The 16,814-nt window shown below is 33.8% G+C and overlaps 1 protein-coding gene across 5 annotated transcripts in view; it reads right to left on the bottom strand.

Annotated features, from left to right (window-relative positions):
• LOC132707263 (band 3 anion transport protein) overlaps positions 1-16,814 on the bottom strand; it is a 133,327-nt gene that overhangs the window by 70,839 nt on the left and 45,674 nt on the right. For 2 of the 5 annotated variants that reach the window (XM_060679047.1, XM_060679051.1), the window contains exon 2: positions 7,980-8,271. The exons of 2 other annotated variants lie outside the window; for them this stretch is intronic. In XM_060679047.1, the coding sequence (XP_060535030.1) occupies positions 7,980-8,081 (102 nt within the window). In that variant the 5' untranslated portion in view covers positions 8,082-8,271. Of the gene's footprint in view, positions 1-7,979; positions 8,339-16,814 lie in introns of all 5 variants that reach the window. One more of the 5 variants, XM_060679048.1, reaches the window with a different exon arrangement.

Genomic DNA, 16,814 nt, shown 5'->3' with positions numbered 1-16,814 from the left:
ATGATTAATAGGTACAAAACTGCTATTTACTATAATTTTATATATAACTATGGAGCAGAGCTTCATTATTACAGATCACGGTACCATCTCACAATGGATGTCAAAGACTATATTTCAAATTTTTCTTCGAATTGATTAAAAGACATATACAGTGTGTTTTAAATAGCGCCTGCTACGGGATCGATTAAACCAGAGAGAGATTATAACTTTTAATGCCCTTTGAAGAAAATAAAGCAGTGTTGTCAAATTGCGGCTGGCTTCTGGTGCACAGACGGCTATCCACTTATGAAACGCGCTATAAAATTCAAAGTTTCGGTATTTTGTCAGTCACTAAGAAATATTCAGCGGGTTCGGGACGGCATGCCCTGCGCGGTGTTCAGGTATGTGGTCGACACTACTGTAGAACCGATGACATATCTCATTAATTATGCCTTTATAGAGCTATAGCACTAGTATCCGTTTTTTCAAAAATATTCGAAAAAGCACTCCATTCAAGACTCTCAAATTTTTTGGAACGTCGAGACCTTTTTTCCGGCATGCAATTTGGTTAGTTGGTATTTATTAGAAGTAACGCCTTAAATTGGTTAAGGTCTTTTCTTGGGGGTCGTACGCAGTTGGTCAAATTGCGAGATATCTTAGGATTTGGATACGTCTCCGACTCCAGTTCAGTGAATTGCGGCGTACCTCAGGGAAGTTTACTCGGTCCTTAATTGCTCATAGTGTTTATAAATTATGTGTTTTCATCTTTCCCCCATACTTATTTTTCCCTTTTTGCGGATGATGCAGTTTTTACCATTTCTGCAGCATCGTCTGATCAACTTAGCATTGACCACGACAATTGTCGAGCAAATGAACATTATGCAGAAATTAACAAATTGATATTAAATGAAAGTAATATAAGATGATCGCCTTTTCAATACGGGATTTAAATAAGAGTGTATTAGTACGCTTCAATGAAAGCACCATCCAACAGAACAGTGTTGTAAAATTCCTCGGAGTTTATGCTTACTCTCTCCTGCTTACTGCTTTGTCATATGGAGGCTCCGCCGTCAGGTTTCTTTCCCCTTGTTAAAAATGTGCTATTTTTCCTATGTCTATTCCTATCTCAACTACGCCTTGGTCTGTTGGGAAGGTTCCTCACATGCGGAGCAAGTCTTTAGGCCGCAGAAACGCATTTTAGCAGTTAACTTTTTCATCTCGAAACTGTTTATTGAAGCTTCCTAGTACGTACATACTTTATTGTGGCAGTTATGTAAAAAGCAACTCATATTCTCTCAAGAAACTTAGATATTCAGTACAATTTAATACCAAATCTTAACATAAAAATACCTACACACCGACTGTCTCTTACGTCAAATAGTCCTATGGTTTTGACTGTAAAAATTTATAATAAATTGTCTATCGAACTGAAGGAGATAGCTAGTCAAACAAAATTCAAATGCACTTTAACAAAAAATTGCTACTCTTCGCCTATTACAATATTAAGGATTTTCTTCGTTGTGATACCTTTTAATACGTATTGCTTGTTTGCTATTGTTTATATATTTGTTATTTATCAAAGATTATTAATTATTATTATAATTATTAATGAATGAATTAATTAATTAATTAAGATAATTTTATATTGCATATTCGTATTGCAACTCAAGTTTTATGGAAATAGAGCTATCTTAATTTTTATCATTTTTTTGCACTCTATAACCACCGCCTCCGTTTCACTTTTGTGTTGCTTACCATTTTTATAGGAGATTCAGTTTGGATTCCCAGAAAGGGTTTCCGTTAAATCATTGGAAAATTTCAGAAAAAAATCGCGAGATGCAATTTCAACAATCAAAAGAATCCATACGCTCGGTTATTCAAAGGCGTAGCGAAAAGAACATTTTCCGAGGCGACGAAGGCATATAAAGCCAGCGCATTTTTTCTTTCCTTGTCCTACAATGTCAACAGATGTTGCCGCTATAGCGAATCCACCGCAATTTTTCTATATATGGATATAAATGGGACCGCGAGCTGGAGCCCCACTTTTCTTTCTACGTGCCTTGTCGTCGGCTGCAATTGAATTTGTACGGATTCGCCAAGCTCAGGCGATTGATTTTTCAACCTTTTTAAGCCATGTCATCGCCTTCGTAAATTATCGAGCTTAACCACAAAATTTGTTTGTACTCATCGTTGATAAGATTGTAAAATTAATTGATAAAATTCGGTCCCATAGAGTTATGTAACGCAGTGTTGCCACTTTTATTTCAAACTTGGGACAGATTTGTTTTTTTAATGGACAAACTGTATATCTCGTTTAATTTTTTTCATCGCTGTCACTTTTTGATTAATTTCTATAAAATCTTTCTAATGCGTTGCATATTTACACAGCCGAAATTTGAGCTTCATTATCTGTGAGAATTAGTATTCCGCTTGAAAAAAAACAGTACTCAGAGCACTGGCAAATAGCAACCAAATTATTAGCTGTCTAAATATTCAACTAATCAGTCAAAATTATGATTAATTCCACCAATGATTTCAAATTTATCTTATCAGAACATTGCATGTTTTGTATTGAGAAATTTATTCGTTTGCTCGAGAGTTGAAACAGCTAGCCCAACAATCATGCTAAAGCTCTTCACTTGACAGATAGGAGCATGAGGAGAATGTTGAAAAAAATTAACTTTCATCATTATTGCTGTAGTACCAGAAACCACAGTACAAGAATCATAATGGTTGATTTAATATAAGCTTTACTGTCAAAAAAGTGGTAAAAATCGTAATTTTCCCTTGAGCTCTTTTTTAGGGGCTTCAAAGCGAAATGTCCATGCAAATAACCTTGGTGAATTGATACCTAACATAAGAAACAAAGTGAAATCTATTACGAGAATCATTCATCCATTGGAATACAAAGATTGATCATGAATTTAGAAGGATGCATTATACAAGAATGCCGTCATCTGCCAGAGGTTATTTTTACGGCATGAGCATCCTCCCGCTCTTTGGCGTTAAAATTTGTTATCCAATTTTATTAGTTATTCTTAGCATGATCGAACCATAACCACTGACCAAATGGAATTCAAATTCAGAAGTCCTTAGAAGCCCCCTAGGTAAAAAATCTAAGCTTGATAGATCAAACCAGCAAGAAATAGAAATACTTTCATAGACATAAACAACCCAACACTCTTCAGACTAACAAACCAAATGTCGAATTGTCCTTTGTTCTCGCAAACTTGGCTTTAACAATCCAATTGCTTCTATCAAAATCTGCTCAACATAGGCGCAAATCATAAACCGGAAACGTAAATGATAATAGTAATTGAGATACTCCGCTTTGAATTATCGCAGAAATGAAAAAAACGTAAAACAAAGAATTCACTCCAGCTTACCCGTTCGAGCGGAACCAACGTAGGTGGAACTTCAACGTCTGTTTCGACCAATTAGCCCTACAAAGGCGCAAATTAGCGCGATGAGGTTTCCATACGCGCCCCAACACCTGTTCATGTTAATTGCCATGGAAATTGTTTGCTCAGGATTTTTTACGACGGCGTCTGCGTTTGTACAAGTTTGAACTGTTAATTATGTGGCTAATATTAACTTTGCTATTATGCGTATTGTCTGTGGATTAACAGAATAACTAAAAAGCGATGGAGTTTTAATAATAAAAGCTGGGTAACATGCAACAAGCGAATGTTGATTTTACAAAAAATCTTAGTATAATATATATCTGAATCAGTAACCACTCAATTTAATCTATAATCGTCTATATATAGTCAGTTTCAACTCAGTACAGACTTTGGCAACAGTGGGAGTGGGGCACCACCTATTTTAGACACCCTGTATAAGCTGAGGCGCATCTGTCAAACTGATTGAGTAGTGCATCATCTCCTTAATCTGTGGTTAGTTTTTTTCGTTGCAATACCTGGAGCAGTAGCGTCACAACACAATTTTATATGGGGCAATCAAAATATAAAAAAAAACACAGAACCTCAATTTCTGCCTAAACTGTGCAAAATTCGAATACGAATTTCTTAAGAAAGTGACCTTTATTTTAACCAATGATCCAAAAAATTTCGATATATACAGGGTGTTCCATTTAAAATTACAAAGTTGATGTCGGAGGGGACAAAATTATCATTTAAATCTTCAGGAGACTCCACGAAACTTTTGTACGAAACTTTTTTTCGTATCTCCTTAGTATGTGGTTAAATTTTCGTTGCAATGCCTGTACACAACAGAATTTTATATGGGGCAATCAAAATACGAAAAACACCTCAATTTCTGCCTAAACTGTGCAAATTTCGAATAGGAATTTTTTCTTCCAGATCGTATAGTGGGTTGTTTTATTTGGCACACGGTGTACATTGTTACTTTATTACGAATCTATATCGCCAACGCTTCCTATCGAAAATCACGCAGATGTTTGTTGCCGGAACATCGTAGGGTGATTTTCGATCGATCTAAAACAAAACGCGCCTCGAAGAGTTTCGTCAAGGCGGCGGGGACTCGGCTGATATCGTTAAAAGTTTCACGAAGAAAGACACGAGAGTAGAGGAAATTAAATTTCATCAAATTTCACTTCGTTACGTCTCGAAAAGTAATGCAAAAGTGTTAGATATAAAGTAAGACCCTGGGGAACGCGCAACGAAGTCAATTAGACCTGGACGCAATGAATTAAACCAGCAAAAAGGAGCAGGAAATAAGACGGACGCCTTTTATTAAGCGGTAATTGGTTTTTTGTTTAATTGCGTTTTGAATGGGAGGAAAGTTACGGCTAATTCGAACGTTACCTTGGTTTAAACAATGGATTTTGCCATTACCTTAGACACTATAAATTAGATATACGCGACGCCGTTGTCGATTATCGCATTAGTAGTAAATTGCGGGTAATTATATACGCTAGTGCACGTTTTAAGTCGTCACGAGTAATACTAGAAACTAATTGATGAATATATAAATAAGTGTGTTGTGAAAAAAAAAATACTAGATTTATTTCAAATAACACAGACATACAGAAATAAATTTCCAGTCGAATTTCAACCAAGAAGCTCTCTTCATAGTAAATATTAACAATGTTTTCATTAGTTGACAACCACTAATAAATCGCACAGACAATGGAGGTTTTTAAAATTTCAATGCATCCACTATCAGTTCAACTTTCTTGGATAACTTCTCCGCTGACAGTATTTGACTAGCTTCTTAAACCTCCTTTACTTTTTTTTCTTGAAAGGCATTTTTTTAAGGACTTAATAATACTTGTTTGCCTGTTTCACATTTCAAATACGAATACAATAGAAAGTAGAGTACAACCAATATATGGAAAAAATGGGTTTCAATACGTGGGTATACCAGCATTTTTGAATTCTGCATGTTCAAAAACCTCCAGGTATTGAATTTTATCGTTCCAGCTGGAGAAATATGTATACGCAGTTTATTTCACCCTGACCTCCAATTTGCAAAAGAAATAGAATAGAATAATAATATCGATTTTGGACATTTAAGAAGTAATTTCGTTTTGGTTACTCCTACCCCTAATTTTGCATAGTTTAAGCAGAAATTGAGGTTCTGTGTTTTTATTTCATATTTTGATTGCTTGATTAGCTTTACTATTTTTAAAAGGAATACGACAGTTATCTAAAAACAACTAATAAGATTATGAAATCGGGAATTTTTATAATTCCCCAACTCGACAAAATGATAAAAAAAACTAAACTAACCAATAAGTGAATTAAAAGATTTAACTTAGGAGAGAATAGAAAAGATTTATATTAACGAACATTGGATTGGAAAAAAATCATTTTTCCTTTACTGCATCTTAAGATGAATCTAACGGACCAATTTGTTTAGTCTTTCCATAATAATGGAGACGTCGGCCAAAAAGATGCCTCGCTTTGGTGTGAAAACAATCAATGCAAAAATATTTGACATTGCACAAATAAGGCGACTCATCAAAGATCGTCTTTTTGGAAACCAAAAGGCTCATTTAAGGCGGCAATTTGAATTTGAATTGAATTTGACTTTTGCGTATTTATGATAAAAATGTTTAGGCAGCAAAAATTTTTATTTTTAATATCCTTTTAGAACTCGTCAAAACATTAAGTTTTGAAAAAAAAATGCGAACTCATCTATTAGTTAAAAATCCATCAAGTTCTCGTTTTATCCCCTAAAGCCTTGAAAATAAATTATTAGTTTTGCTTTCTATTATTGAAATTTAAAAAAAGTGCGATGAAACATAATTTTCTATGCGAAAATGGGAAACTTAAAGGCGGGCAGGGAAACCCGTACACTGACTTTTCCAGATTTTCGATGTCACTGACAGAGGCAATAAAACTCCGAAGTTCTGTAGCAAGTTCCCGGTTTGACAATGATTCGATCTGCCTAGCCTTGTTTAAATGTGATAATTATGTCCTTGGGGCTCATTTATAAAACATTTTTTCAAAACGAAAATTAAGCTTATACGTTCTGATAGGAAGCGTACGTGTGTATGTGATATTTTCAAAATATTTCAGATTTTTTTTACAATGTTGGTAATAAAATTTGGTAGGTTACTATTGGAAACACTGTTATATGAATAGCGTTCTGGATATATCGACATTTTCGTGCGGAAGCGAACTAAATATGCTATTTAGACAGAAAATTATCAAATTTCCGAGCCTATGTGACGTCCGTGTGATTTATTGACGGTAAATTAGTGCCATTGATATTTCAGTGGGCTTTTTACAAATTGTCACGTTTTTGGGACTATAGAAAATGTTTTGTCGGTTAGTGAAGAAAAGTAAAGAATACATACACAACACAATAACGATGTGTGGTGGAATTTAAATAAAAATTTAAATTAAAGGACCCTAAAAGAAAAAAGCGCTTTTTCGGTATTTTCAGTTTTAAAGCCATATTGAAAGTCAACCTGATCCCGCAAGCTTGGGATTTAAAATATCATCTTTTTCTTTGCCGACGTTTTGGAGTATTCCATCGTTTGCCATATATTGTTACAGCACTGTTGATTGGCAAATAAGTAAGGTTTTAACGTTTATTTCTTGGAAATTTAATATACTTTCTGATTAGGCTCTAGCAATTTAATTTCAAAGTATAGAGTGGTAATAAATTCGATAATTAAAAATTCTAACATTTATTTTTCAAACAAACTTGAGTTGCCAGAAATGTCGGTGAGAAGACATATTGACTTAATTTGTTTAATTGTTAAGATCGGTACACCACTAATGTCATAAAAGTTATAGCATAATTTGATTTCCTACTCCTACCCCTAATTTTGCATAGTTTAAGCAGAAATTGAGGTTCTGTATTTTTTTTTATATTTTTATTGCTTGATTAGCTCTTTACTATTTTTCAAAGGAATACGACAGTTATCTAAAAACAACAAATAAGATTATGAAATCGGGAATTTTTATAATTCCCCAACTCGACAAAATGATAAAAAAAAACTAAACTAACCAATAAGTGAATTAAAACATTTAACTTAAGAGAGAATAGAAAAGATTTATATTAACGAACATTGGACTGGAAAAAATCATTTTTCCTTTACTGCATCTTAAGCTGAATCTAACGAACCAATTTGTTTAGGCTTTTCATAATAATGGAGACGTCGGCCAAAAAGATGCCTCGCTTTGGTGTGAAAACAATCAATGCAAAAATATTTGACATTGCACAAATAAGGCGACTCATCAAAGATCGTCTTTTTGGAAACCCAAAGGCTCATTTAAGGCGGCAATTTGAATTTGAATTGAATTTGACTTTTGCATATTTATGATAAAAATGTTTAGGCAGTAAAAAATTTTATTTTTAATATAATATAAAAATACCTAACATTTATTTTTCAAACAAACTTGAGTTGCCAGAAATGTCGGTGAGAAGACATATTGATTTAATTTGTTTAATTGTTAAGATCGGTACACCACTAAGTCCAGCAGGTTTCGAGATATTTCGGTGGTCATTAATGAAATCATTAATTCGAAAGTTGCCCTACAGGGGAACAAACCTTTACTTACCTGCCGTCTAAAGCCGGACAACCAACTCAGAAATTTGTGGCCGGTCTTCTGGAAGAAGTTGAGCTGGGGGCTGGTCGATGAGCAAGATTTTTCCGTTGGCATAACACCGTTCTCATTTTAACGTCTTTTTAATGGATTTGATTTTTGTTTACTCCTCACTGCTAATTGGTTTAGTTTTCAAGATGTTTCTGTTTTACTTTAAAGATATCTTCTTGCTTCCTTTTCACTTAGTTTTAAATACCATAATGGAACCCATGGTCAAGGAAATAATTTCTCCGGGAGGCAATGAGGACTAATAAGAAACACCCCAAGTGTCAACGAAATTATTGCCCAAGGACAGACATGTATGGTTCAAGAAGCTATTAAATATTATTAAGCGTAATTAAATGTCACAAAGAGTGATATTTAACTAATAAAATTCGATATTAATATTTTTTGAATGATCCTGGATGTTTATTTCTGGTTACTTCTATTTTAGGTCTACATTAGAAGCTCAGTAATGCTAGTTTGGCCGGAAGTGATATTTAATAGATTAAAATAAAAACATGAATTAATAAAAAATATGAACCCATAAAAGAAAGCATCCTATGCTGCACGAGAAAATTTCGGATTCAAATGTTTTCCTAATCTTAGTTTTTCTCTAAAATTTGAAATACAGCTTCGTACATTTTTAACGCCATCTTGAGTACAGTATGATGTTATCAATAGAAAACCAAATTCCCTTTTTTAAAAAAATTGAATAATAATTTTTTCTACTCCCGTCTGCAAAATACCTAATTACACCCCGATCTAGCGTGCGTGGGAAGCTTCACTTCACCACGTCAGTTTCGTTTTCCACGGATCCGAGCCACTTCGGACATTTCCGCGATTTTACCGCCCCGGTTTGGGAGCAATCCGAGATATTTCCCACGCCTTGAATTTTGAAGTTTGTCAATTCTGAATTCTGACGGTCATGTCAGTGAATGTATTCGTGTTGTCACTCGTTTATTATACATTCACTCCGCTCGCATCAAATAAACCTAGGAGTCAAATGCTGTTTACCGCACTTGTTGCATAATATACTTTGGGTTGTTCGGAAAGTCATTTCGTTTTTTTTGAGGAACATGAAAGACAGTTTTCGTATAATGAATAAATATTTTATTAAATTATATATTGGCCATTCTGGTCCAACACCTTTTGCCATCTTTCTGGCAGTAACATAATTCCCCTTTCATAAAAGTTTTGGTCCTTGCTGGCAAAAAACTGGTTCAGGTGGTTTTTGACATCTTCATTTGAGGTAAAGGTTTTGCCATCCAAAAAATTTTGCAAGGACCGGAACAAATAGTAGTCGGAAGGCGCCAGATCTGGAGAATATGGTGGATGTTGCAGTACGTCCCATTCAAGCTGTAAAAGTTTTTGGCGAGTGACCAAACTTGTGTGAGGTCTCGCATTATCCTGGTGGAACACTACACCCTTGCTGTTGATTAATTCGGGCCTCTTCTCTTTAAGTGAATCATTTCAATTTGTTCAGACTTCTGAATTAATCGTTGTATTGTCCGGCAAAAGCTCAAAAAAAACGATTCCTTTGACATCCCACCAAACGGAGAGCATCACCTTTTTTTGGTGAATGTTGGCTTTTGACACGCTTTGAGCCGGTTCATCTTTTCTGCTCCATGACCTCTTGCGTTTAACATTGTTGTATACAACCCATTTTTCGTCCCCGGTAATAATCCGCTTCAAAAATGGATCATTTTCTTGACGTTTGAGGAGCGAATCACACACGTCAACGCGACGACACAAATTTCGCTCCGTAAGGACATGGGGCACCCACACATCGAGCTTCGAGGTTAAGCCCATGCCTTTCAAATGGCCATAAACAGTCGAATTCGACAAATTTAATCTCTCACCGAACTCTCGTGTGGTTATTCGCCGATTTGCATCAACTAATGCCTTTATCGCATCTTTGTCAGCTTCGACCGGCCTTCCAGACCGTGGTGCATCTTCGACATCAAAATTGCCGGATCGAAATTTTGCAAACCAGTTCTGGCACTGGCGTACTGTTAACACGCCTTCTCCATACACATCCGTCAATTTTTTCTCGCTTGGACAGCATTTTTACCTTTTCTGAAGTAAAAAAGTAAAATATGACGAAAATGCTGCTTATTGCTTTACATATTTAAAAGGGCACCAACCAAAAACTACTGCGTAGAATTAATAGAACTTTTTCACACACAAGCCTTGCAATATCAGCTCTCAAGACATATAATGGTTATGCGGCTTAAGTGTGAAGTTGGTTTCGAAAAAACGTAATTAAGTCCTCTGACAGGAAAAAACGAAATGACTTTCCGAACAACCTTATATTATTCGATTTGGTTGGTGATTGATTTGGTTTGGTATATTTCGTATTCACCTTGAAGTACTTGAACTTTTAGCTATTAACTATTTCTATTAAATATCTTTTGGCGTCAATTAATTGACGAAGCATTTCGTTGACGCTCGGTATATTAGATTTTCTAATATGTCAACTTCGGAAAGGAAAACACTAAAAAATAAAGACCACCATTAAAACGAATCAGTTGTTGCTGTTATATAAGGAAAACGTTTTAATAGCGGTTATGTATCATAGCAAGAAAGTTCAGAAAAAAATTTATAGATATGATTATATTCAAACGCTTTTCAAAAGTACTTATATCGTACATATGCAGTTATAATTCGACCAAAAATACAGTGCATTTATTGCAGACCTTCGCAGGACAGTGGTAAAACCCATCCCAACAGATGTTTATTCTGCATTAAGTAGGTTTTGCCTCAGATGGACCGTAACGAATATTTATAGAATCTTGAAATTTTTATTTGAAACGTAAATGAACCGTTTTAGATTTGATTAAGCATTGATGCTGCAGGGTATTTTCGAATAAGCAGAGGCCTATCGTGCTTAAGAGTTTAATTTAAATTTCGTTAGTATATATTACCAAAATTTAGTGATAGTACCAAAAACGTAATTCGGCAAGAGTTAGTTAAAATATCAGTACAAAGCTGGTCTAACTGTGAAAAACGAGTAATAAAAGAAGAAAATATTTATCGAGAACGATTAGTGGTGGAGTTGATCATGGAACTAGGTGACAACAGTGACTGATATTTAATTATAATTATATTTAATATTTTGTATATTAATAATGATACTATGTAGAAATGTAATGAAATAGAACGTAATAAATTGTTACTTTGTACCAATCTTTTTATGTACATGTTTCAAGAGTTGCTCGGCGAAAAAGATTGAAAACATACTTATATCCCGCTTTTTAGTGTAGGTAAATAAATTCCTAAGACGGTCCTGCATTGGTTACGGGTAAGGGTCTGCTCGGCAGGGTGTTCTATAAGGGGCTGCGGTTGTGGAGTAAATAACAGTAGGCACCGTCGGGGTCGGTTGTAAAAACACTATATTTCTGATCGAAGTATACTGGTGCGTTTTCTGTTGAGCACGGGAAGCCGATATAACCAAGAGCCAAAGAGGTTAATTTACATTTTAAAATTTCGTATTAAAAATGTGTAAATTCAAATTGAATGTGGAATCTCAGGCAGCATGTAATTTTGATGTCATGATCTAGTGTATATTTTCACTTTTTTTATTAGTGTGGGTCCGCAATGTATAATTCTACATCACGAGCGGTTTTTCCGCCGAAATTTTTAACCGCTGCGTGTTGACGATGCTTAAAACGGCTACGTGACTCTCTGCGCGCGTAAGCATTATAACATTCGGCAACCACTAAAAGTCCGCCTGATGAAAGTATATATCGGAACCGCTTATTTTAAAATAAATCAAGTGCAATACAATTTCAGATAGACGTTATTCATTTATTCAGATTTATTTAAAGTCTATTCGAGAAGGACGGGTTCGCGTCGTTACCTAACCGAGAACGTAGAAGAAACGTATACGAAGGGGTAAATAAAGGAATTTAATAAACTGCGTTTTTCTTATATACGGAAAAATAAATTTTTCCGACGAACGGGGATGCCGGTTTCGCTGATTGATATTGGCGCGGATCGATCGATCAGAGTAATTATCGGATATTCAACGGTAGAGTGAAAATTTGCCGTACGGATGTTTTTATCGCCTCTAGCTCACGGAAAGGCTGGCACAGACCCTTATAACACCAAAGTTCCGAGTCTTATGATATCGGTAATATTCATAAATAAATAAATTAAAAAGTACACTACCGTCACAGATGTTATATTAGTTTTCAATGTCGAAAGGACAATCTATAGTGATGAAGTAAACCTACATGTCTCGATAATATAGAAAAATGATCATGATCATCAGGTCTGGATTTCATTGTGGTAATCTAGCCTACACAATCCTAGTAGTTAGCAATTTTTCAAATTTGTGGTAAGTCGTTCGAACCAGAAAAATATACTGTGTTGTAAGTTGAGATATGTTAATATTGGAAAACTCCCAAAATATAAATCAATAGCGTCATATGTTTAATCGGCCAAAGCAAATAAAGAGTATCGTGAAGAACATATTTTTGGTGAACCTCTGCATTTTTTTTGTTTTAATTTGTTTTTTACCGAGTGTCCGCGAATGTCCTACTCCTGATCCTAATTACATGCCTATAAAATTTGTTTTTTTTTTGTTACTAGCTTATTAGAACTGAAACGAGATATTGATATACAACAGGTTTTCCAAATATGATGAGTGAGTTTTGTTTCGATTGCAATTATTTTTTGTGTTTAATTTAAACATTATTCTTCCTCCTGTTGAAGGTTAAGAAATATTTAAAAAGTCTTCTTTACTTGCCTGTCATTATTTATTTAATAGAAGCAAGATCAATTCAATTAATTCTTAAACGGTTATTGTTAGTAGAAGTGTTAAGTGTTAAATTAAACCTCAGAAAGAATTAAGAAATTTTCTTCAGTTTTCAACTCATTTTTCTTTGACAATAAAAAACTAACATCTTGATTAACCACAAATGTATATATATATATATATATATATATATATATATATATATATATATATATATATATATATATATATATATATATATATATATATATATATATATATATATATATATATATATATATAATGCAACAAGTGCGGTAAACGGCATTTGATTCACGAGTTTATTTGACAGGAGCGGAGCAAGTTTTTAATAGACGAGTGAGTTAAAAAGTTCTCCGAACGTGTTACATACTATGATTTTTCTACGACCGTTAGTTTTTGAGTACATTTTTGCACAACAACACGAATATATTAACTAACATGACCGTCAGAATTGATAAACGTCAAAATTCAAAGCGTGGGAAATATCTCCGAAAATATCCGATTGCTCCCAAATCCGTGCGGTAAAATCCCGGAAATATCCCAAACGGGAGTAAAAAAAGTAAATTCTAAATATGAAGTAATAGACATCCAAATTATTTATGAGTTTATTGGTTTTCGCTAAATGTTGATTTTTTGTTTCCCGAAGTTCTTTAAGTTTTGTTTTTTCGCGCCGATTGTTCATCATAATTTAACATTCAAGAACCGCTTTGTTGCGTTGTATTAATCTAATTTCATAATTGGTTAAGTTGTCCAGTTTTTCTACACCTACTTCTTTTTTCTTTATCTTTGACTTTATCCCCAACCTGTTTATGCATTTGTTAACACAAGCATAACAACATATTAGATTTTGGCACACTAATTTCTAAAGCGTCCATCTATCTATCAAATATTTATAAATAAATAAATTAGAAAGCACACGACCATCACAGATTTAATTCATTTTCTAAAGTATAATTCATGGTGATTTCATTGTGGTAATTTTGCGTTCACAATTTGCACTAATATGAGGGAATTTTCCAAATATTAAGTTAAATTTGAGGTAATAAGTCATTCGAAACAGTCGTAAAGAGCAAGCAAGCAAGAGAAGAACCTATTCTCTGTGAACTTTTAATTTTTTGTTTTTTTTTATTTGTTTTTCACTGAGCGTCCGCTGACTGTCCTACTCCTGATCCTACTTACATGTCCATAAGATTTGTTTATTATTTTTCTACTAGATATTCATTTCTTGTTATCTGAAGGTTATGCAAGTTTTGTTTTTCACATCGATTGTTCTTCGATGCCCGTGGCAACCATAGTTTAGCATTCAAGGACCGTTAAAATGAGTTGCATTAATCTAGTTTCATAATTTTTCGAGTTTTCCAGTTCCTCCTACCCCTACATCTTTTTTTCTTTATCATTGACTTTATCTTCCATCTATTTTTGCATTTCTAAAGCGACTGATCATACAAAAACTAACTACTTTATCTATCCCAACAATAAATAAACTTAGATTGTATTAAAAAATAAGAAAACAAGTTAAAAAAAAAATCAAGATTTTAGCAAGTGTCAGGATTTCGGGAAAAATTTCAAAATTTTAGTAATTTTGGGATTTTAGATTTTAAAAATTTTAAACTTTAGAGTTCGACCTCTACTACTTAACCAAAACTTGAGATATTGAGAATTGGGAATCTCAATTATCTTATTAAACTATAATAAATTGGTTTTCAGTTCTGTGCGGGAGGGAGGGGGGGTCCAACAATTTTTTTTGCCCTCCTTTGAATGAAAAGGATCACCATCATCATCAACTGTAACGTCCAGTGCTGAACAAAGGCTTTCCGCAAATTTTGCCACTTTTCCTGATTCTCTTTATGTCATCAGTCCATCGTGGCGACGGTCGCCCTCTGCTTTGATTTGCCTCTTGTCTTTTCCTCCACTCTATAATCTTTCTGGTCCTTCGTTCATCTTTAATTTTCACAACGTGCCTCTCTCAGTTTCATTTTGAAGAACCTGGTTACCTCGATCTATGAGAATTTCATGGCCTAAGTATTTCAATGTCACTTAAAGGTATGTTTTTATGTACCACTAATCATAAAGTGGGTCTTTGGTATGTTGCCTTTTAGTCCTATTTGACCTGATTTTTAGTAAAGTCTCAAGAGAATCTGAGGTGGCTGAGATTTTCACCATTGACATTAACACCCGCACTATCCCAATCTATTCGTTTGCACATATACTGTAGCAATGTAGTCGAAATATTAAAAATGTCAGTATCAGCATAATAAATAATTTTTTTACTCCTATCTGTAAAATAGCTAATTATACACCGATCTAGCTTACATTTTCTCTAAAGGCGGAGACATTTGCGTCACAGAACTACGTTAGAATAACTAATGACTACTATAAGTCGAAAGTGACATTTCAGATGTTTATGTTATTCTTTGCCGTCAGTTACAGAATAATGTCTAACAGCAGCGTAACGTTAATAATAATAATACCGGAAAAATATTTGTGTTTTTTCATTTCTCGAAATAATTTTCTTTCTTATTAAGTTAATGGAACACAGTTACCCAATCCGAATGTGTTGATAAATGGGGGTAGTTTTGTCACACAATTGCCATTCGTTTGCATTATCAAGACATTAATTTATATTTAATATTTTCCATAAGAGGCTCTAGCCTTCACTTTTTGTACGAAGACAGACCACACGGACGTGTTGAGGAAAATCCGGCGTGAAAAATGACATTAGAACCACTCGGGGGTCTGACAGATAAATTTACGAGGCCCTCCGCATTTAGGTAGGTCTCGCGAAGGTTCTTCATTTTCCCGGGCTAAAATTTCGGCGATGTAAAATGAGGGAAATGGAGACCGGACGACCTTGAAACAAACGCAAGCTGCTGCTCAACTTTGTTCGACTTTGGCGCGGTAATATTGGCTCATTTAAATTTGATTCAAAGGACCTTCCCCAGTTGTTCCAGGACAAGATTAATGGGCGTTTTTTTGAAATGTTTGCCACTTGGAAAACGGTTATTAAGAAGCTGGATTAATATATATATATATTTGAATTAAATAACTATTTGCGACGCTATTTGATATGTTTCATTGGCATTTTTTAAAATGAAAATGTTCCCGGGATATCATCTTCCCTTCGTTTGTTGAATTTAACAAACTCACTTGGTATTATTATGATTATAAGATATTAAGGTCATACAAAGCTTTTTTCAATGAAAAAATTAATGTTATTAAACCTGAGGCAAAAACAGTAGGAAACAAAATTTTGAAAAAACATTTCAAGAATATTATGTTTACGTCCTTGATGCAAACTTTATAGAATTTATAATGAAAATACTCGTTCTCACTTCAAAAAAAAATTACGTGGATTCTTTATAATTTTTTTTTTAATTATTAGTATTTTAATTACTTCTAAAAAAAATTTGAAAAAAATCTGGAAAATCATTTAGAAATCGGTGAAATTTTTGTAGATACTCGTTCTGAATTCAAAAAAAATTTTCGTCGATTCTTTGTAATTTTTTTTAATACAAAGCTTTTTTGCATGAAAAAATAAATGTTATTAAACCTGAAGCAAAAGTAGTAGGAAACAAAATTTTGAAATAACATTTCAAGAATATTATGTTTACGTCCTTGATGCAAACTTTATGGAACTTATAATGAAAATACTCGTTCTCACTTCAAAAAAAAATACGTGGATTCTTTATATATTTTTTTTTAATTATTAGTATTTTAATTACTTCTAAAAAAATTTTGAAAAAAATCTGGAAAATCATTTAGAAATCGGTGAAATTTTTGTAGAATTCGTAAAATCTGAAATGGGTGAAATCTTTGTGAAAGCCATGAAATCTGTGAAATCGGGTGTACCCAATTTTGTTGGTGAATTAAACTAGCCAAAATTAAGTTTGAAAAAATTACGTTGTCAACGGAACACATCAGTCTGTTTATAAATACACGTGAAAGTTCTGTTTTCTCAGAAAACATTGTGGATTTTAGCTCAGTGTCGGCTGAAAACATTGAGTTTTTAATAATCTAAGATACTAAAC

This window comes from Cylas formicarius, unplaced genomic scaffold, assembly GCF_029955315.1.
Source record: "Cylas formicarius isolate icCylForm1 unplaced genomic scaffold, icCylForm1.1 PGA_scaffold_9__14_contigs__length_23061073, whole genome shotgun sequence".
Classification (NCBI taxonomy): Eukaryota; Metazoa; Arthropoda; class Insecta; order Coleoptera; family Brentidae; genus Cylas; species Cylas formicarius.
Note: the sequence above shows the minus strand (reverse complement) of the source record. Positions and strands in the feature narration are given on the sequence as shown.